Genomic DNA, 23,777 nt, shown 5'->3' with positions numbered 1-23,777 from the left:
TATCCACTATGAACATTAACGGTGGCACTGCACGTGACATCCGTCTTCAAAAAATGTTGTTTATTGATGAATGTACAATGGCATGAAGTCACTTACTCAACACCATTCATAAACTTCTACAAACGTTTATGAATAATAATATTCGATTTGGAGGAAAGGTACTTTTATTAGGAGGAGATTTTAAACAGTGATTAGCTATTCTTCTAGATGCCATGCGCTCAGCTATTGTTCAGTGCACCTTAAAATACGCAGACAATTGGCATTGCTTTCAAAAGATACAGTTAGTACAAAACATGCGATGTCCAGAACCAGATCATAACAATTGCTTATTACAACTGAGAGATGGTACACTCACCAATACAGATGGACTTCAGCCACATATTATTACAATTCCTCAAGCCTTTATCTGCGACGACTTAGTTACAGAGAGATTTGGAACAGCAATCTCATTAGACCAAATGCCCCTTTTAACACAACGCACTATATTATGTCCAAAAAATATTAATGTGGAAAACATAAATACCCAAGTCATTCCATTACTTCCTGGAGAGACACAACTCTTTCTAAGCTCTGACAAAGTTGACTCTGATCACGATAATGACCATCTTCATTGACCTTACAAGTTCTGACCTGGAATTACCTTTTACACTTAAACGGCGTGTACAAAGAAATTTTCCAATAAACCTTTACACTGTGCCACACACTTTATTGTTTGCTTTCTATTTGCATCATCTACACCGTCACACTATTCTATATCTCATTCATACATCACGCTCTTTGTCATTCCCAACACCAGGGGTTGGCGAGCGAAGCGAGCAGGGGGCGGAGCCCCCTAGTTGGACATGATTTGGAAAGGCACACATCTGTCTATATAAGGTCCCACAGTTGAAAGTTCATGTCAGAGCACAAACCAAGCATGAAGTCAAAGGAGTTGTCTGTAGACCTCCGAGACAGGATTGTCTCGAGGCACAAATCTGGGGAAGGTTACAGAAAAATTTCTACTGCTTTGAAGGTCCCAATGAGCACAGCGGCCTCCATCATCCGTAAGTGTAAGAAGTTCGAAACCACCAGGACTCTTCCTAAAGCTGGCCGGCCATCTAAACTGAGCAATCGGGGGAGAAGGGCCTTAGTCAGGGAGGTGACCAAGAACCCGATGGTCACTCTGTCGGAGCTCCAGAAGTACTCTGTGGAGAGAGGAGAACCTTCCAGAAGGACAACCATCTCCGCAGCAATCCACCAATCAGGCCTGTATGGTAGAGTGGCCAGACAGAAGCCACTCCTTAGTAAAAGGCACATGGCAGCCTGCCTGGAGTTTGCAAAAAAGCACCTTAAGGACTCTCAGAGCACAAGAAAGAAAATTCTCTGGTCTGATGAGACAAAGAATGAACTCTTTGGCGTGAATGCCAGGCGTCACATTTGGAGGAAACCTGGCACCATCCCTACAGTGAAGCATGGTGGTGGCAGCATCATGCTGTGGGGATGTTTTTCAGCGGCAGGGACTGGGAGACTAGTCAGGATAAAGGGAAAGATGACTGCAGCAATGTACAGAGACATCCTGGATGAAAACCTGCTCCAGAGCGCTCTTGACCTCAGACTGGAGCGACAGTTCATCTTTCAGCAGAACAACGACCCTAAGCACACAGCCAAGATATCAAAGGAGTGCCTTCAGGACAACTCTGTGAATGTCCTTGAGTGGCCCAGCCAGAGCCCAGACTTGAATCCGATTGAACATCTCTGGAAAGATCTTGAAATGGCTGTGCACCGACGCTTCCCATCCAACCTGATGGAGCTTGAGAGGTGCTGCAAAGAGGAATGGGCGAAACTGGCCAAGGATAGGTGTGCCAAGCTTGTGGCATCATATTCAAAAAGACTTGAGGCTGGAATTGCTGCCAAAAGTGCATCGACAAAGTATTGAGCAAAGGCTGTGAATACTTACGTACATGGGATTTCTCAGTTTTTTTATTTTTAATAAATTTGCAAAAACCTCAAGTAAACTTTTTTCACGTTGTCATTATGGGGTGTTGTGTGCAGAATTCTGAGGAAAAAAATGAATTTAATCCATTTTGGAATAAGGCTGTAACATAACAACATGTGGAAAAAGTGATGCGCTGTGAATACTTTCTGGATGCACTGTACACACATATATATATTATATATACACACACATACATACACACACACACACACACACACACACACTGTATATATACACATACAAATATATTATATATATATATATTATATATATATATGGGCTAGGAATTGATTAAAAGAATTACTTAATTGTTAGAGATGATTAAATGCGATTGAATTCATACATTAAACATGCAATCATAAAATAAATACAAAAATCAAGAAGTAAATATACACTGAATCAGAATATTAATGTAGAATCAACACAAAGGAACTTTTAAAAATTTAATGGCACAATTTAAACTTAAAACAATGACCTGAAACCTGACCTTTTAACAAAATACTGATTGATCAAGTACAAACTGAATCTGAGTGTCTTTCTAAAAGGCAGGTTAAAAGTAATATGAAAATGAGGCCAATGTATTAATTCTCACATTCGTATGCATATGTGACACAGATGTGTCACAGTAAAATTAAACCATCGAAACGACTGTAGACTTTGAACACACTGCTAAAGACTGACTTAACTGAAATAAGTATCTCTTAAATGGGCATACATTAAAGTGTGTTAAAACTCCAGAAATGCCATCCTCAATTGTTCACCACCATCAACGACTTTATAATTCTGCTCTGAACAAGTTTTTTTTTTCAACTAGTGCAAAATGAGAGTTACCCAGGTGTGCCTTGTAGGACCACCTGTATGAGCAGGCAAAGAGACTAAGCAGCTGGGAAACCACATCCAAAGTGCTCACAAAGTGCTGTGTCTGCAAACGCCAAACTCTAAGCTGTCTCTGATAGTCCCATCATTTCGGACAGTTTAGCAAGTGTATAGATTTAATGCATTTGTGGTTGGTAGAATCGTGGTATGCCTTGGAAATTCTGGGGTTACAAAAATTGTGCCACCACAGAAAATTGGTTGGAAAACAATGCTCTACTTATACATTTGCTCCTGGCATGCTAAAAAAAGTTCTCTGTAACAGGTATCTTGGTTAAAAACTGACACCGTGCATTACTTGGGTGGCTATGTTGTATTCTTTGCATAAATTAGCAAGGATACTGCAAACGGACGCTTCGGTAGCACATATACTAGAATTGGAATTATACAGAGAAGATTAGCATGGCATGGATGACATGCAAATTCATGAAGCGTTCCATATTTTTTCACCTAATTGTGTTGTATTTGTTACAATGACAATAAAGATATTCTGATAAACTGGAATAATGGGTAGGGATAATCATTACACTTCTGTTCACAGAATTTTGTCATTATATTAGGGGTAGTCAGCACTATAAGTTATCTGGCAGACAGGTGAGTTCAACACAGGAGTAGTAGAAAATTATTTTAGCTTTACTGCCACTGAAAGAAAACATATTTTGCACTTATATATGACATTGATTCAATCTTTTTACAGAAACATGATATAGAAAAAAAAGAGAGCGTGATTTTTATCTTCGCTACTTTTCTTTAGTATTGCTCCAAGACTACCATAAATGTCGGTTTGTATAAATCAAAGACATGAATGCCAGTACCACATACTGCCACGTGGCAAGATATTGTGAAACATGTATTTTGAAACTTTTAAGTAAACTTTTATTTCTCAACATACGGCACTGAATGTTTATGTAATTATTTAGGTTCACACTTAACTTTTTTGTATTATTGTTTTGCAATGTTAAAATGAAAAATAAAAAAAATTACATGAAAATGCTGTCTTGACCAAAGCACTGCCTAACACGATCACCTCGTTGTCACCCTGGGTTGTGATAATATTTTTTAACACGTTAAAGTCACATTACTTGCAAAAATGAACACCTTAACTTTCACAGGCCTAATATATATACACATACATACATACACACACACACCAGCCACAACATTAAAACCACTGGTTATGTAGGTCTCTTTTGTGCAGCCAGTAGAGGTCTGACCAGTCGAGGCATGGACTCCACAAGACCTCTGAAAGTGTCCTGTAGTGTGTGCATGAAGACATTAGCAGCAGATCCTTGAAGGCCTGTAAGTTACAAGGTGTGGCTGACATGGATCTGACTTGTTTTTCCAGCTCATCTCATAGATGCTAGTTTAGACTGAGATCTGGTAAATTTGGTCAAGTCAACACCTTGAAATATTTGTCATGTTACCCAGCCATGGAAAGAAGCATCCGCAAAATTAATTTCCTGAGGCAAATGTTTCCATTCTACTTGATCCAAGGTATGTCCATTTAAATGGGCTGTATAATGCACTTCAGTTAAAAGCAGCACATGTGGATGTGTCACCGTTTGCTTTTGCTAGGTCACATACTCTATTTTGAATGGGAAAACTAAATAGTAAATGCCAAGATGACTTACCTAGAATTCTAAAAAAAAAAAATTAACTTCACTACGTATTTTTTCATGAATTTTATTAATTTGGAAACGTTTTATTACCTTTGTTTGTAACCGAAGAGTATGTTTCAGACATGGTTTTCACTTTGTGTTTAAATCAATGAAATACAACACTCAAGGGTCTCTTAATATACTCTCTTAATTATTCCTTTGATAGAGATAGACAGATACTTTATTAATCCAAGGGGAAATTCACATACTCCAGCAGCACCTTACTGATACAAAAAACAATATTAAAGATTTTTAATAATGCAGGTAAAAAACAGACAATAACTTTGTAAAATGTTAATGTTTACCCCCCCGCGTGGAATTGAAGAGTCACGTAGTGTGGGGGAGGAACGATCTCCTCAGTCTGTCAGTGGAGCAGGACAGTGACAGCAGTCTGTCGCTGAAGCTGCTCTTCTGTCTGGAGATGACACTGTTTAGTGGATGCAGTGGATTCTCCATGATTGACAGGATCCTGCTCAGCTCCTGATGCTCTGCCACAGATGTCAAACTGTCCAGCTCCATGCCAACAATAGAGCCTGCCTTCCTCACCAGTTTGTCCAGACGTGAGGCGTCTTTCTTCTTAATGCTGCCTCCCCAGCACACCACCGCGTAGAAGAGGGCGCTCGCCACAACCGTCTGATAGAACATCTGCAGCATCTTATTGCAGATGTTGAAGGACACCAGCCTTCTAAGGAAGTATAACCGGCTCTGTCCTTTCTTACACAGAGTATCAGTATTGGCAGTCCAGTTTAATTTATCATCCAGCTGCACTCCCAGGTATTTATCGGTCTGCACCATCTGCACACAGTCACCTCTGATGATCACGGGGTCCATGAGGGGTCTAGGCCTCCTAAAATCCACCACCAGCTCCTTGGTTTTGCTGGTGTTCAGGTGTAGATGGTTTGAGTCGCACCATCAAAGTCATTGATTAGGTCCCTATACTCCTCCTCCTGCCCACTCCTGATGCAGCCCACGATAGCAGTGTCGTCAGCGAACTTTTGCACGTGGCAGGATTCCGAGTTGTATTGGAAGTCCGATGTATATAGGCTGAACAGGACCTGAGAAAGTACAGTCCCTTGTGGCGCTCCTGTGTTGCTGACCACAATGTCAGACGTGCAGTTCCCAATACGCACATACTGAGGTCTGTCTTTAACATAGTCCACGATCCATGCCACCAGGTATGAATCTACTCCCATCTTTGTCAGCTTGTCCCTAAGGAGCAGAGGTTGGATTGTGTTGAAGGCGCTAGAGAAGTCTAGAAACATAATTCTTACAGCACCACTGCCTCTGTCCAAGTGGGAGAGGGATCGATGTAGCATATAGATGATGGCATCCTCCGCTCCCACCTTCTCCCGATATGCAAACTGCAGAGGGTCGAGGGCGTGTTGAACCTGTGGCCTCAGGTGGTGAAGCAGCAGCCTCTTCATGGTCTTCATCACATGTGATGTCAGAGTCACAGGCCGGAAGTCATTCAGCTCACTAGGACGTGATACCTTTGGGACTGGGGTGATGCAAGATGTTTTCCAAAGCCTCGGGACTCTCCCCTGTTCCAGGCTCAGGTTGAAGATGCGCTGTAGAAGACCCCCCAGCTCCGATGCACAGACCTTCAGCAGTCGTGGCGATACTCCATCTGGACCCGCTGCTTTGCTAACCACTGTATCCAATAGCGCTGTTTTCTGACCGAACATGACAGAACAGTATCCATGTTGTGCTTCATCATAGATTCAGAATGTGAAGTATTATTGGTGTAGAGTTTTGCTATTTACTTTAACACTGCCAACAAGCACTGAACATAAAATGTACAATTTGGTTTTAGCAGTATGGGTGTCAGCATCAATACTGACGACTCTGCATTCAAATTGATGATTTTACTGGAGCAATACTATTTTTGCTTTTATCTAAGAAAGATCACATATTTCTATCCCAATTCATTAATGTTCCATATACTTGCTATTAAAATTTGCTCAATTGAATACATTTCATTCATTCATAGACAGACAGACAGGGCCCATGCCTGGCTGGGACGCCCCTTCTACATATGTTCCGGGGGAGCACCATGGGTTCTTCAGTACCTCCACCGAGACACTTGGTGGCAGCCTCTCTGGCCGAGGATGGTGCCGCAGTTTCCCGCAGGGCTCCATGGGAGATGGAGTTCTCCACAGCCCTGCTGGGATCTGGGGGTGGCCGCCAGAGGGTGCTGCACGGGTCCCCGAGCCGTCCGGGACAATTCTACAGCCTCACCCGGGAGTGCAATCGGAAACAGGTGATCAAGCTCCTGCAGCACTTCCAGGTGGGCTATAAAAAGGGCCAACACCCACCACTCAGAATCCAGAATCGGAAGGAAGAGGACGAGGTTGCCAAGGAGGAGTGGTGGTGCCAAACGGGAGTGTTGAGTAAAGTGCTTTTGGGACTGTGTATTGCCTGTGGGGTTCATGGGGAAGACAGATAGATGGAAGGACCAGCCAAGTAGTAGTTTGAAGCTTATGTTTATTGAGATTGTAGATGATTATGGAGAAGCATCAATGACCTGTGTTCCAGTAGCTACTGCCATACAGCTTGAAAAATGCAAGGGAGAGACCAAAGTTTCTCATTCAGATAAACCACTTAAGTACTGGTCAGTTAACAAAGTGCGGTTCCCAACGTTGTCTCAAATATCAAGGAAATTCTTTTCAGCCCCATTCAGTAGTATAGAGAATGAGAGATCATTTAGTGCGCTGTCACATATTGGTAATGAAACCAGAAACAAGCTTACAGATGAACAGGGAGAGATGTTTCTGTTCATCAAAAGGAATCTGCCACTCATCGTTCCAAAACTGTAGTAGACCTAGCCAGTGGCAGGTGCATCCCACATGTTTTTTAGCCTGCATGTCTTTACGCCACTGAGCCAGCTATTATCTTAATACATAATTCGCCAGTCTCCTCTCTCACTCAAGTCCGTCCGAAGCCGAATGCGCAGTTGCCTTCTGCGCACGTCCAATGCCGAATGCGCAGTCGCCTTCTGCGCAGCTGCCCAAAAAACCTTACGAGACCGACATCGCGGCAGGCAACGGATTTACGGCCGCAAAAATTCAAAGAGAAAGGCGACTTCGACTGACATGCAACCCCAACATCGCGGCAGGCAGCGGATTTACGGCCGCAAAACAGAAAGGCGACTTCGATTAAAGCTCTAGAGGCCTGAAAGGCGATTTCGACTATAGCTCAAGGCCTAATTACGCATTCATTCAATACACGTATATCAGGTTTGTGGTGCTTATACTTATCACTATTCCACTCGAGCCTGTTTCATCTTACGTTGTCGAAACGGGCTCTTTGTCTAGTACAACAAATATAACACCAGTAAGAGAAACGTTCTTGTTATATTTAGCCAAATTCCTGTGAACACTGATGTAATATTATATCCCATATGGAAAAATTTGATACAGTGCTGGCTTGATTTACATACATTAATTGTATGTGATTTTTGTTTTTTTTTTCTGTTAAGTTTCAGCCACTTTAAAAACCATGTTATCTGTCCTATGTACCCTACTTTTAGTTTTTTTGTTCAATTTTAGTTTTATTGCAAATTATGAGATTTATATGTGATATGAATAGTGACGTTGACAGTTGATGGACATGATAAACAAATACCGTCTTCCAGCCTCACTATAAAGGAATTGGCAAACACTAAAAACCAATATCTGTAGTCATACTTGGTCTGAGATAAATGGTATCGATGTATCCCCACCTTTTACCAAACTCTGAAAAAATGGGAGTCAGTAATATAGGCATGTGGAGAATTGTTTTATGCTATTTTCAGGTTACTGATCACAAATAAGATATTTTTGATATTTGATTCTTTACTGATGGTCCTAGTGCTCCAACAGCCACCCCCAGAAAGTTCAAAATGACAATTTTCAAATTTAAGGTTGTAGGCAGGGGTGGGCGGTATGACCAAAATTCTATATCACGGTATTTTTCTAAATTATCCCGGTTTCACGGTATTTGACGGTATTTTTTTCCCATGCATGAGTGGATGTTAAACACATTTTCCACGGCAATTACTGGCTAAGAATAACCTATTCCACTGTCAAGAGCATTGTACATTGTACAAAAAAAACATTTTAATGTGCACACAAGTATTAATCCAGGTTTGCATTGCCCCATAAAGTGATACTTTTCAAGGGGGTGGCACTAATGAAGAGAAGGAAATCACATTGCATGACAGATGCAGTCAAAATATAGAACCTTTTTATTTAACAAATTTTGCAAAAACTTAAATTATATTTTTGACAACATATTTTCAACCATCCAAAGAGGTATTTAGACTTAGGAAAATATCCAGAAGTGCTTGTCAAAAGTTGTATTGCACTGAACATGTCTTAGAAAAGCAATAAATAAATATTTTTTGTAAAACAACTACACTTTCTGTTAATGTTAACAATCTCTGTCCACTGACACGTTAAAGTGACTTTTTAAACAACTTTACCATCATTAAACTGCATAATATTTAAACTAATAAATAATAACAATAAAATAAATAATTGTATTATTACTGATAGTTGCACTATTACTTCAAGGCTTCAAAAGCCCAGGTGCATTACACAGTATTCACCAAATTAAAATAAAATAAAACAAGTGCAATCTTGGTGATGACATCTTTACCAACTGAACTATCATTTAGGCAAACTGCATTAATATGGACCTTGCTTCAAGCTAAGCTATATACATAAATAATACAACTGCAACTTGCATTTATAATTGTATTTGTGGTATAGCCCCACGGAATCGTATTAGGGCCACGGTGAAGAAAAAAAATACGGACACAGGGGAGAAAAAAAAAACTATACGTCGAGAATAAAGTCGACATTTCCACTCTATTCTCATAGTTTACTTTATTATTAAAGTAGAATGTCGTAAACTAAACTTCATCCTAAAATCATTGTTTAATTTACTAGATTTTCTCAAACACCGTCATAATTTAATGTAGCACATTAAATGCTTTGTGTTGTGTTCCCCGACCCAGTTGTTAATCACTACGCTTCTTAAACTGACTTCCTCCACACTAGGAGGAGACAGCGATCACCATACAGAATCCATTCACTGTATGATATTCCTGCTCTCTGAAAATTTAGAATGCTAAAATAAAAACTTGATATCATTTTCATGATGAAATGCATTAAAGCAGGTATTAAACATGCACAGTAGTGTGGCGGTAGTGATGCTCCCTCGCAGTAAGGGGTCCCCGGTGTACGTTCAGTATAGAGAACTTTATGGCAGGTGTGACGAGGCTCCAAAAAACTGGATGTATGAATGGGTATCGCACAGGTTTAACTTAAATATTGTTTAAATGTTGGGTTTGTGATCTGCTGGTCGGAGAGACGAACACAGAATTCAATGGATGTTATTCTGAGCGGGCTTTCTTTATTGCACACTTGCTGTCTCTATCTGACGTACCAAAACCCCAATTTCTATCCTTCCTTTTTCTTTCTCCACATAACCAATCACCACACGATAAATGTCTTTGTGAAATTAAAACTAATTATAAACTTAGCCCACGGAGTGTTCAGAACTTTAAATATATCTTCGTTATACATGTTTAATTAAGCCATCCATTCAGGGTTGTGTCCATCCCTGAACGAGTTGCCAGTACATCGCAGGATGAATACGAGCAAAACACACACTAGCAGGGTCAATATAGCATAACAAAACCCCACATCCTACATGACTTTGAAAGGAAACTGAAGCATGCCGAGTAAACCCACCAGAAAAACATGCAAATTCAAGGCAGGGTACACCCGGGACACCCTTGCTGCGAGGCAGCAGTGCAACCTCCACGCTGCCGTGCCCCCACCTGATTAATACATGCTTTACTGCATTTCAACATGAAAATTATATCAAGTATTTATCTTGGCATTCTAAATGTTCAGAGAGCATGAACATCATGTGAATGGATTCAGTGCAGCGATCGCTGCCGGTGCCTCCTCTTAGTGCAGAGGAAGTCCGTTTAAGAAGCTCGGGGAACACTTAAAGCAAAGCATTTAATGTGCTATATAACTTATGACGGGGTTTGAGAAAATCTAGTAAATTAAATATTCATTTTACGATGAAGTTTAGTTTACGATGTTCTACTTTAATGACAAAGTACGAGAATAAAGTCAACATGTCGTCACAATATTACACAGTACCCAGGTACATTGCACTGTATTGAAAGCAAATAAAACAAGTACAACTTGGCTTGCAGTATTATCCAGTAGTATAGAAATAGTATTTAGTATATACATATATACACATTATATATATATATATATATATATATATATATATATATATATATATATATATATATATATATATATATATATATATATGTGGAGGATTGCCGGCTTTCCAGTCCGGCCCTCACCCCCAGGCCGCTAGGAGGAGCCCTCCGGACAGCATATTGGTGCCCCGAGTTCCAGCAGGGCCTCATGGACTCTGTAGTTTTTATACACAGCCCTGCTGGATACCTTGGGGGCCGCCAGGAGTCGCTGCGAAGGGCCTCATGGACTCTTTTCTGCCCTATAACCCGGGAGTGCATCCCAGTCACGTGACTGGAAGAAGCGATGTGCTCCCGGGATGAAGAAAAGGACTTTGCCCTGACCCGGAAGGAAAACGGACTTGTGGGTTTGGCTTAGAGCCACTTCCGGGTCAGGGGCTTTAAAAGGACTCTGGGTGAGCCCAGACATTCGAGCTGAGCTGGGAGGTAGGGTGGCAACGTGTCTGGGAGAGGAGGAGTATTGTTAGAGAATTGTTTATTGTATTGGTTAATGAGAGTGGAGGGTGCTTTGTGCACACTATAATAACAAAATAAAAAGTTATTATTATTATACTTTCACCTGGTCCGAAGAGTGGTACCTGAGGGTTCAAGAGGTGGACAACACGTCTAACTGCTACAATATATATATATATATATATATATATAGAAATTGTATATAGTACATACAATAGTATGGGAGCGGAGGATGCCATCATTTACATGCTACACCGATCCCTCTCTCACTTGGACAGAGGCAGTGGTGCTGTAAGAATTATGTTTCTAGACTTCTCTAGCGCCTTCAACACAATCCAACGTCTGTTCCTTAGGGACAAGCTGACAGAGATGGGATTAGATTCATTCCTAGTGGCATGGATCGTGGACTATCTTAAAGACAGACCTCAGTATGTGCGTCTTGGGAACTGCACGTCTGACATTGTAGTCAGCAACACAGGAGCGCCACAGGGGACTGTACTTTCTCCGGTCCTGTTCAGCCTATATACATCGGACTTCCAATACAACTCGGAGTCCTTCCACGTGCAAAAGTTCGATGATGACACTGCTATCATGGGCTGCATCAGGAATGGGCTGGAGGAGGAGTATAGGGACCTAATCAATGACTTTGTTAAATGGTGTGACTCAAACCACCTACACCTGAACACCAGCAAAACCAAGGAGCTGGTGGTGGATTTTAGGAGGCCCAGACCCCTCATTGACCCAGTGATCATCAAAGGTGACTGTGTGCAGATGGTGCAGACCTATAAATATCTGGGAGTGCAGCTGGATGATAAATTAAACTGGACTGCCAATACTGATGCGCTGTGCAAGAAAGGACAGAGCCGGTTATACTACCTTAGAAGGCTGGCGTCCTTCAACATCTGCAATAAGATGCTGCAGATGTTCTATCAGACAGTTGTGGCGAGCACCCTCTTCTACGCAGTGGTGTGCTGGGGAGGCAGCATTAAGAGGAAAGACGCCTCACACCTGGACAAACTGGTGAGGAAGGCAGGCTCTATTGTTGGCATGGAGCTGGACAGTTTAACATCAGTGGCAGAGCGACGGGCGCTGAGCAGGCTCCTGTCAATTATGGAGAATCCACTGCATCCACTTAATAGTATCATCTCCAGACAGAAGAGCAGCTTCAGCGACAGACTGCTGTCACTGTCCTGCTCCACTGACAGATTGAGGAGATCGTTCCTCCCCCAAACTATGCGACTCTTTAATTCCACCCAGGGGGGTAAACGTTAACATTTAACATTATACATAATTATTGTCTGTTTTTCTCCTGCATTATTATCATTCTGTAATTTAATATTATTTATTGTATCAGTATGCTGCTGCTGAAGAATGTGAATTTCCCATTGGGATTAATAAAGTATCTATCTATTTACACATCTGACCTTTTAAAACTAAATCATCTCCAGGCGACAGACGTGACTCCTTTTTTTCGGCTCTCTGTCCATTTTCACCGCGCGGAATACCTATGCTACCGCCCACTATTTGGTGGTGTAGCAGTGAAAAAGAGCCCTAGTGCAACAAATCTGTGTTTAGCGGTGTAGTAGTGAAAAAGGTCCCCCTTGAACAGTTTCCCGCTGCGCCACGTTCCGAACGTCATTTAGGCAATTTAAACCGGTGTTGCAGTATATGAAAAATCCATATCATAAAAAAAAATAAAAAACGGTTTTCGGTATGAACCGGTATACCGCCCAGCACTAGTTCTAGGGTATCATTTTTGTATATTTCAATGTCAGTAATTATGGATATGATGTTATTTTACTAGGGATCGATCCCTCCATGGACCTTTATCAGAGGGTGAAAAATGATAAACGAGAACTGAAACATACATTTTAATATTTCAAATATTTGATTCAACGAATGTTTACGTACTTCTGCCTCATGAAGTAAATCATTACATTTCTTAAGAACACACCAAATTGTTTTACTTTTAGCAAGAATTATTACCTATGTATACTATTTCTTCCATGTTTTGATACAAACATAAATCTTAAAACAGCAAATGTCACAATCCTGACATAATGATTTTCTGACAAGTCTAATATGACAAGTATGTTGTTATAAAAGAAACCTTGAGGAGTCCTTATAAATAAAAATCTCCCCGATAATCTTGGCATTCACTAATTAATGAGAGGTTGTTATAATGTTTGCATTTTATTTTTTTTAATGTCAGTTTTAGGTAGCATTCACTGAACATAAAATGGTAATAAATACAGTTAGTAAATGGTAAAATAAATGATGTAATCCATCAATATTGAAATCATACAACCCTAAAAAAGCCCCCATTTATCTTTATATTAGGGGGATCCCCTTTCCCCAAAAAAGAAGCCCTTACCCTGACACCGCCGCTACCACCACAACCCCTAGTCCTCTTTGCCACAAATACATTTCAGGCCCTGGCTAACACACCTTCAATACTTGCAAGTAAACCTTGTCCTATTTTACTTAAAATTATACTTTACAAGGAGCTCTCCACAAAAGAATTAGTGATTTATTAAGGCGTCTTTATTTGACTAAGCATGTTGAAACTCTCCTAACCTTTAGTCATTACTTCATACAAAGTCTCCTGATTTCTTTGTATTGAATGATCAGAGAAGTGGGTTTTGGATTTGAATCCTACAAGATGTAGCATTGCATGTCTAACTGACATGAAACTCTTTCATTGTAATATAATGTAATAAAAAAATAAGGGGGTTATTACACTCAAACAGCGTGATAAAACAAACTGAAAGGTGCTGACTTTTGCATTAAACCATTTGCCCTCAAATTTAAACATTGCTTTATCATTCAGTGTCCTGCTTTTATGGGCTGTCAGAAACACAGCATGACTGCATTTTCATCATGAGCTCTTATCAATGACAAACACTCGTATGAAGCTTACACCAGAAAACAGCTTCTGGATGAATTCTAGTAAGGGAGGGAGGGAGCAACAAGATAAAAGCCTATCTTTGTAGAAACAGTTATGGGCAACTATTCAGATAAAACTGAAACACAGTAAAAATAGAGCCAGCAAAAATTAAATTAGGTTAGGATAGCTGACCTATATCCAGTTAAATGCCATATAGCAGATAAAATAAAAGTACAGTTTATATGCTCATATAAATTAAACACTGACACACCAGCTGAAAGAGTAGCATTACGGTCTCCTAGTATAAATAACTAAGATGAAATAAAGCTTTTTGTGGAAGCCTGCAAAACTAAAGGCTTCAGAAGGACCCTTTTCTTTCTAAATACTATAAGCAGAATTTCAAACAATCTGAATGCATTTTTTTCAGTGATTTCTGAGGTATGTTGCAAACGAGTAACCGCTGAAACTGTGCGACACTAGGATCACCACCGGGAAATGCATGTCAAACTTAGTTTAGCACTACTAACCACACTGTTAGTTAATGCAATACTGAAGTAAATCACCACTGTAATGTTTAGCAGTCATATCAGTGGGAAACTTTTCCATCCATCCCTCCATTTTTTAACCTTTATTAATTAGTGTTAATATTGTCACTACTCAGGCCAACCATCTCTCTCTAATCCCCAGCCCCCCACCCCCTCCTTTGTGAGGAACTGCAGCAATTTCTACTTAACAGAAAAAAGACACAGTCCGGAGAATGACACAAACCACCAACCAATGCACACCAACAAACACAACAATACACACTCATGCCTGTAATGGGACAGTTCACAACCAACAATCAACCTAATATGTGACTCTTTTAAACATTGTATGAAAAGGCAGAACACCCAGAGAAAGATGGAGAAAATTCCACTGAGATGGTAACTGCACCTAAATCTGAACAAAGACTGGTGCCGCTGTGAGGCCACAGAGCTAACTGCTGCTCCATTCTAGGGAACAAAATTCCATCCATCTATATCTATATAGTGGAGGATGGCCGGGATGCCTCCATGCTGGGAGGACCTGGGGAGCCCGCTTATCCAGAACACTACCTCTCCGAGATGCTAGCTGGCAGCCCCCATGGGTTGCAGTTGTGCCTCAGACTCCGACAGGGCTTTATGGGAGATGGAGTTCTCTACAGCCCAGCTGGGATCCGGGTGCGCCACCTGGGAGTGCTACAGCTGCTGCCGAGCCTTGGATAGCAGCTCTTCCACCACACCTGGAAGTGCTACCAGAATTAGGTCAACAAGCACCTGGAGCACTTCCAGATGAAGAGAAAGAGAGAGAAGGAAAAAGTATTCTGTTTATGCATGAGACTGTTGTGCCTGTGAGAAACGAGGAAGGTGTTTCCCACGAGGTGAAGAAAAATAAAAACCTTGTGTTTTTATAAGTGTGCCTCCTGCACCTGTCTGTGTCAGGTTGAGTGGCTGCTACGCCCTCTACCATTGTCACTCTAATATATGTATTTTTTATATATATATATATATTATATATATATATATATATATATATATATAAAAATATATACATGGGCGGCGCGGTGGCGCACTGAGTAGCGCTGCTGCCTCGCAGTTGGGAGACCTGGGGACCTGGGTTCGCTTCCCGGGTCCTCCCTGCGTGGAGTTTGCATGTTCTCCCCGTGTCTGCATGGGTTTCCTCCGGGCGCTCCGGTTTCCTCCCACAGTCCAAAGACATGCAGGTTAGGTGGATTGGCGATTCTAAATTGGCCCTAGTGTGTGCTTGGTGTGTGGGTGTGTTTGTGTGTGTCCTGCGGTGGGTTGGCACCCTGCACGGGATTGGTTCTGGCCTTGTGCCCTGTGTTGGCTGGGATTGGCTCCAGCAGACCCCTGTGACCCTGTATTCGTATTCAGCGGGTTGGAAAATGGATGGATGGATGGTAAAATACGTACATACATACATAATAGGGGGCCAAGTCACCCTGGCGCCTTTGGTGCCCAACCCTCAGTTGCGGCCAGAATATTAGTAAAATCTGTAAATGTACAATAGATAAGTGATTTTTGACTGGAGTCAAAAAATCACTAAATTCTATAAATATGTAAAAGGAAAATTAATTATTATTTCATGATTTTTACTCCATTAAATAAGAATAAAATATTTACTCTCTTACCGATAGGAGTATTCCTGTTAAACTGAGGTCCACTATGCTCGATGAGTATTTATAAGAGATTAAATAAACAATCCATTCGTTTAACTGACATTCTTATAGATAAAAAAAACTTATTTTTAAAAATGACAGGAAAAAATCACATGAAAACTAAAGTGGTATGCAATGGGTCATTGTCACTCAACCTTCTTGATATTTTAGTTTATAATTTAAAAACGGAATAAGAATCTGAAAATCTAACAACATCACATTAAAGTTCGATAATTTCTGAAAAGAATGATACCAAACATATATATGTTGGTTTTAAAATAAGCCTGATTTAAAGTGTGACATAAAATCGTTGCACTTTTAGACTTAGGATTATATACATATGATATAGATATATATAGATATAGATATATAGATATATATATAGATATAGATATATAGATATACATATAGATATATATATATAGATATATATATAGATAGATAGATATACCATTAGAGAGGTTAGGAAACTGGTGCCTGCACCAGTGACAGCAGTAACCACAACATAGGAAGCAATGCTGACAACCCTGACAGAAATATCAATTCAACATAGTGCATACACATTGACACATGCACACACCTGAACAATTTTAAGAAAAACCCCTTACAGGAATACGGTAGCAGCATATACATACATAAATAAATAAACAGTTCATTCCTTTATTCACATTGGTATATATTCAGAAAGAAAGAAGGAAAAAAAACTGTTCTAGCCTTGCAAACTGTTAATTCAACTACCTGTGCAGTCACAGGGAAGTGGTCCATATAAGTGACACAATTGAGCAAAGAGTGCTGGATGATTTCACTCTTACCATGATGCAACTGTTCTCTCTTCAATTAACATATTTGACAGAACTATGAACTTCCCTGTCCATAAAGTTTACAATGACTTCTGATAATTTATTCACAAGGAAGCCTCCTCCACCAATATATGGCTATACTGCTGCTTAATATAGCCTTCAGAAGTCACGGACGGAAATCCCGGCCCAGCGTCTTGCATCACTTCCTTGTATGTTGTAAATCATGGTTTTAAAAGGAATGATGAAACAGTGTCATTCTGAATTGACTGAAAACAAAAAGAGGATAAACTTTTCAAAAAAATATTATGTACATTTCCTACCATTAACACAGAATTTGAGTACACAGAAAAATGACAACTGCACATGTAAGAAAAATTAAAAAGAAAAAGAATAAATGGCTTGAACTAAAAAAGGCATCATCACAAAAAAGACAGTGCTGCTGTTACTGACACCCTGGATTAGGGCTGTGTGTATACCTTGTAACAAAGGCACTATATTGTGCCTGACCCGACACAGATTGGACACGGGAGACGTATAAAAACAAATAAACTTTTATTTTCTTCAGCTGGAGGGCACGTCTTCCCCGTGTCCCACAGCCACAACACACCAAAACACTCCTCTCTCTCTCTCATCCACAAGCTTTGTCCTCCTCCTGACTCTGGTCATCAAGTGGTGGTTGCTGGCTCCTTTTATGCCCCACCCAGAAGTGCTCCAGGTGCTTGATCACCTGTTTCCGGTTGCACTCCCGGGTGGGGCTGAAGATTTGTCCAGATGGACTCAGGAGCCCATGCAGCACCCCCTGGCGGCCACCCCAATCCCAACAGGGCTGTGGAGAACTCCATCTTCCATGGAGCCTTGCAGGAGGCTGAAGCACCGCTCCAACCCAGGGGGGTGGCCATCCAGCATCCAGGGGGAGGTATTGCATCATCCTGGGCTGCTCCCCCTGAATGAGCGTTTTGAGTAGTGAGAAAAGCGCTATATAAATGCAAAGAATTATTATTATTATAGATAGTGAAGGGGCGTCTTGAATGGGCATGGGACCCGGCCGTCCGCCACAACCTGTACTGAAAAAGTACCCAAAACACCCCAGGACTTAGTGGCTATCAAAAGGGAAGCAGTACGTAGTGTAGAGCAATGGCACGGGGCACCAGGAGACATGAAATTATGTGTTGCACCTTGGAAGCTGGAGAAAAACTATTAGGGTTTGGAGTTGTTATTTACTTTGGTACTGAGGTCTAAAAGCTGGCATTGATCCTGAAGTCAAAATTTCAGTACCGATCCAACACTACCCTGGATATTAACTAGTACTAGGAAATGCCCAGTTACACCAAACCAAGTGGCCACATCCTTCAAAAGATAACTGTTCAGTGCTACATGTCTCACTATTCCATTATTCTTTGTTTAGACACGATGCATGTAGTTCTCTCACCTTGCAAATTTATTCTGTATATAAATAAATGCCACACACAATGTTTCAGAATCTACACACAATACCAAAACAAAGATAAGAGAACTGAAATATTGCACTAGCTTTTTCACAAAGAAGACTGAAGCATCACAAAATGTATGCCAAGCAAGTATATCACACTTCTGACCTCTACAAATAACTTTTATTATTAGCAAAACGATCATTAAGGTAGTATACAAACGGGAAAAAAAAAATCTAGTCAAGTACACTTCTAACAAGCATATAATCCACCTTGATCCCAGAAATTGTGACAATTTAAATTTAAACTCTTGCTTGCAGGATATGCACATGAGACTACAATAATCCATCCATTCATCCATTATCCAACCCGCTATATCCTGACTACGGGGGTCTGCTGGAGCCAATCCCAGCCTACCGCAGAGTGCACGCACGCGCACACACACACACACCCCAAGCACACACTAGGGACAATTTAGGATTGTCAATAGGGCAATGCACCTAACCTGCATGTCTTTGGACTGTGGGAAGAAACCCACACAGACACGGGGAGAACATGCAGACTCCACGCAGAAACAAGGCGAATCCATGTCTCCTAACTGTCAGGCAGCAGCGCTACCACTGCACCACCGTGCTGCCCTACTACAATAATTAGGAAATTAAATCATAAACAAAAGTATGGGATGAAGAAAGCCAGTCATTTACCGTAAATGCACTACTGCACATTACTTTATTAATTCTGTAAGTACACAGTACTGTATGTTGTTTTTAGATAAGACGCAATAAACTACTTTGGATTAAAAACACAAACAGTCCTTCAACATCTGCAATAAGATGCTGCAGATGTTCTACCAGACAGTTGTGGCGAGCGCCCTCTTCTACGTGGTGGTGTGCTGGGGAGGCAGCATAAAGAAGAGAGACGCCTCACACCTGGACAAGCTGGTGAGGAAGGCAGGCTCTATTGTAGGCACGGAGCTGGACAGTTTGACATCTGTGGCAGAGCGACTGGCGCTGAGCAGGCTCCTGTCAATCATGGAGAATCCATTGCATCCACTAAACAGTATCATCTCCAGACAGAGGAGCAGCTTCAGCGACAGACTGCTGTCACCGTCCTGCTCCACTGACAGACTAAGGAGATCGTTCCTCCCCCACACTATGCGACTCTTCAGTTCCAGCCAGGAGGGTAAACGTTAACATTATTCAAAGTTATTGTCTGTCTGTATACCTGCATTGTTATAACTCTTTAATTTAATATTGTTCTTTATCAGTATGCTGCTACTGTAGTATGTGAATTTCCCCTTGGGATTAATAAAGTATCTATGAATGCCTAGGTCTAATGAACCGGGCTCTGGGCAGGTCGTTAGAGAAGCCCAAAGGCTCTGTTACCTACCCGATGATCCTGCGACATAATTACAGCTTATGCTTATTGGCTTTATGTCTCTAAAATAATACAGTGGGCCAGTAGATTATGTGCACTGTGTGTGTTAAAATTATGCTGCCTATTAATGAGGCAGTTGCAAGTGAAATTTTTTAGGACCCAGTTCTGATTAAAACTATCCCATTCCAGTTTATGGGAATCTTAGAAACTAAACACTTAATATATTTAAAAAGAAAGAAAAAATATGCAATGAGTTTGACAGCGTCATTCATAGCGGATGCTCAGCGCTGTTTCTGTAGTTTACACAAGTCTGCTCAATACCTCAGAAGACTGGAAGAGAAAACCTCAGTAAAGCAGACAACTTAAGCAAAATTCATAGTCAGCTAGAACATTGGCCATTTCTCCATCTTGGGGGTAATGCTTTCATTAATTTTTATTTATTTATTTTTTTAATTTGGGTCTATTATGTCTTTACACTTATTCAAAGAAAGCATCTGTAAAAGCTGCCTTCCTGTACAATATGCTTGGCCAAGTTATGAAAAGATCCTTTCAAGTCTTAACACAGAGTGGTGATTGACTTTGGATATTACCCGCCATCCCTGCTAAGAGTGCGAACCCATCGAAAGGCACACTCATACTGCCTACATGTATCTATTTCACTCAGGAAAAGAAAAACACCATGGAAAAAATAAGGGAATTCTAAACAGCAGGTCATTGAAGCACAGAATGACATGGGGTGTTCAACTCCGATCCTGGATGGCCATTATGGCTGCAGGTTTCCCTCCTGCCACTTTCTTAATCAGTGACTAATTTCTGCTGTTTAGTGACTTCTTTTCCCATCTTTTTAATCTCCTCATTTTTTTTAAGACACAATCCTCTGAATGGCTTAATCTTTTTTTCCTTAAATGGCAACCAAACAAAAACGAGATCTGAAGTGAGACAAAAGATGACCAGTGAAGCAGGAGCCTCAAACTCCAACCAATTTCACTTCTACTAGTTTCTTTACTAAAAGTCGATTCTTGTTGATAATTAAACCCGTTATTTAATTCACGGCCTGTTGCTGCTCTCCCTGGGCTACAGCAGAGTTTTCCCCAACACTGTTGATATCCCTTTTTACGAGAGAAACATCAGAATGTTTTGTGAACCTGAGCAGATCAACATTACAAAGTCCTTCACCTGTCTTTATTTTCAGATATTGTTTGATGGACATAGGTTAGCTGGTCATGTGTTGGCTCACTTTGTATCTAATTATTGTTTAGCTTCTAATTAAGGGAAAAAAAGAAACCAAGGGTCTGAATCTTAAATAGCAAATCAATTAAAATTAAAGCAAATGAGGTTAATTAGCAGCAAAAACTGAGCATGAATAAATAGAGTGGTTATAATGACAGCCTGCAGGTACTGCTGCACTTCAAAATCCAAGTTGGACACAGCAGTTTAAGATCTGTTGCCAGTTCAATTTCTGCAATGGCCTTACTGTTTAATCTCAATCGATCAATAATGAAATAGTAGCAATTATTCTCTTGAAAAAATGTCATATATTAATAAAATCTTGGAGGTGAACAGTGCTGAAGACGGAATAATGACTTAAGGGCAGTTCCTCTTCTAGCTATTGTACATGTGAGCTCTTTATTATTCCTTTAATTTAGTTAATATACACTCACTAAGTTAATTTTTAGGAACACCTGCTTATCAATACAATTATCTAATCAGCCAATCATTTGGCACACCTGCTTATCAATGCAATTATCTAATCAGCCAATCATTTGGCACAGCTGCTTATCAATGCAATTATCTAATCAGCCAATCATTTGGTAGCAGCACAATACATGATGTCATGCAGATACACGTTAGGAGCTTCAGTTAAAGTTCATGTCAAGCACTACAATGGGGAAAAAATATTATCTCAGCGAGTTTGACCATGGTAGGATTTTTGGTGCTGGTCTGAGTATTTCTGTAATTGGTGATCTCCTGGGAGTTTCATGCACAGCAGTTTTTGAGTGGACGTTCTATGGACTGAAACACCTTGTTGATGACAGAGGGGAGAATGGTCAGACAGTAACTCAGATAACCATTTGATTACAGCTGTGGTGGACAGAAAAGCAGCTTAGAATGTCCAGTATATCAAACCTTGAGGTGGAATGTTGGGGTCTACTACTGTTTTCCAAGAAAAGAAAACTGAAGATGTAGTGGGCACACGCTCACCAAAACTGGACTGCTGAAGACTTAAAAAAAAAAAACGTTGCCTGGTTTGATTAATCTCGATTTCTGCTGTGACACACAGACGTCAAGTCCAGGCAGGCTGTGACGGTGGAGTAAATAAATAGTAAGGTGAATGACTTCTTGGAACATTTTCATAAATACCAGTCAATCATTGTTTGAATGGCACACCTTATTTGAGTATTGTTGCTGATCCTGTGCATCTCTTCATGGTCACAATTTATTCATCTTCTAATGGCTACTTCCAGCATGATAATGCACCATATCACAAAGCAAAACTGGTCTCATGAACGGGATAATGAGTTCATCATTCTTCATTGTGATCCAACTGAACACCTTCTGGATGTGGTGGAACCGGAGATTCGCAGCATGAATGTGCACCTGACAAAACTGCTGACAACGTGTGATGCAATCATGTCAACATGGACCCCATCTCAAAGTAATGTTTCGAACATCTTGTGGAAACCACGCCACGAATAACTGAGGTTATTCTGAAGGGAACAGCGGTGTTCCTTATAATTTGTTCTGACATAGTATTAATTACTGTGTAAAGTCTACAGCGATAGACGGTATAAAAATACCCCAAAATAACGCAGAGCAAACTTTCCCCCAGAAACTGTGCAGACTTCAGAAACGTGTGCTTGGTTCACTATCACGTTTAAACGCGGTCCCGCACATGAACTGAATGGATGGCAAATCTCACGTGCTCCGAACTAGACTCCAGACAAAAGCTAAGTACCTACGGTAGTAATACGCTTTACGTAAAATGTCATTCAGTTAAATAACTTTCAAAAGGGTGTGCATCTATAAACAAATGTCGCGCTGACATAGCACCGGGTATATTAAAAGTAAATAAAAAGACCGTGGGTGCCGATGTCCTGCTATCAGAAAGCAAGTCAGCAAGAGTGCTGCGCACAGTGCCGGGCCTTAACATCGCTACAATCACCAAGGTTTTTGAACACGTTTGGCGGGTGTCAGCCAGGACAACAATGCTTTTAGAGGAGATTTCGAGACACCGTTACAACCGGAAACTTTTGGATGGGGGCATTACTAAATTGGCGTTTCCTTTCTTTCTTTCTTTACCCTGGATCCAAATCCCTACCCCGACCCCGACTGGTGTGTACATTACCTGCGCGGGTTGTTCCTCATCTGCACTCCTTCCATGTCCGCTTTTCCTCTGATCAAGCGATACTTGCGTTAATGTAGCACTACTGCTTCCTTCCGCTACCTGTTCTGGAGGCTCAGGTCTCCATAATATATACTTGTAGAAAATAATAATATAAATACAGTTTCGATACCAACACCACCTCTACTTTCTATTCCTTCTTCTTTTTTTTTTTTTTAAACGTACGCGTTTCTTCCGTTCAGATAACTGACAACAGGAAGCAAAATTGAAGGGGCGGGACGAAATAGAGGCGGGTAGTGGATGGCTCGAGATAAAACGAATGGGACGTGTAAGGCGTGTCATGGGCGTGGCTCGCATAATGAGGGGAGGCGGAAGAACAGGTCGTGGCGATAAAGAGAAGAAAAGAAAGATGCCGAAGAGGTTATCAGATTACAATCGGATTCGGAATCAATTTTATTTGCCAGTACTTAAGGTACAGGAATTTAGCTTTGGAGC

The 23,777-nt window shown here is 40.8% G+C and overlaps 1 protein-coding gene and 1 pseudogene across 1 annotated transcript in view; one reads left to right on the top strand and one right to left on the bottom strand.

The window, feature by feature from the left end:
* The window catches only part of LOC114659507 (serine/threonine-protein kinase 4-like), a 99,449-nt gene extending 75,873 nt beyond the window's left edge, over positions 1-23,576 (bottom strand). Inside the window, exon 1 of the mRNA XM_028812037.2 lies at positions 23,286-23,576. Coding sequence (XP_028667870.1) covers positions 23,286-23,320 — 35 coding nt within the window. The 5' untranslated portion in view covers positions 23,321-23,576. The remainder of the gene's footprint in view (positions 1-23,285) is intronic.
* LOC114659839 (uncharacterized) lies at positions 3,200-3,294 on the top strand (annotated as a pseudogene).
* Positions 23,577-23,777: the final 201 nt, after the last annotated feature.

The sequence above is a fragment of the Erpetoichthys calabaricus genome, chromosome 10, assembly GCF_900747795.2.
Source record: "Erpetoichthys calabaricus chromosome 10, fErpCal1.3, whole genome shotgun sequence".
NCBI lineage: Eukaryota > Metazoa > Chordata > Cladistia > Polypteriformes > Polypteridae > Erpetoichthys > Erpetoichthys calabaricus.
This window is presented reverse-complemented; position numbering and strand designations above follow the sequence as displayed.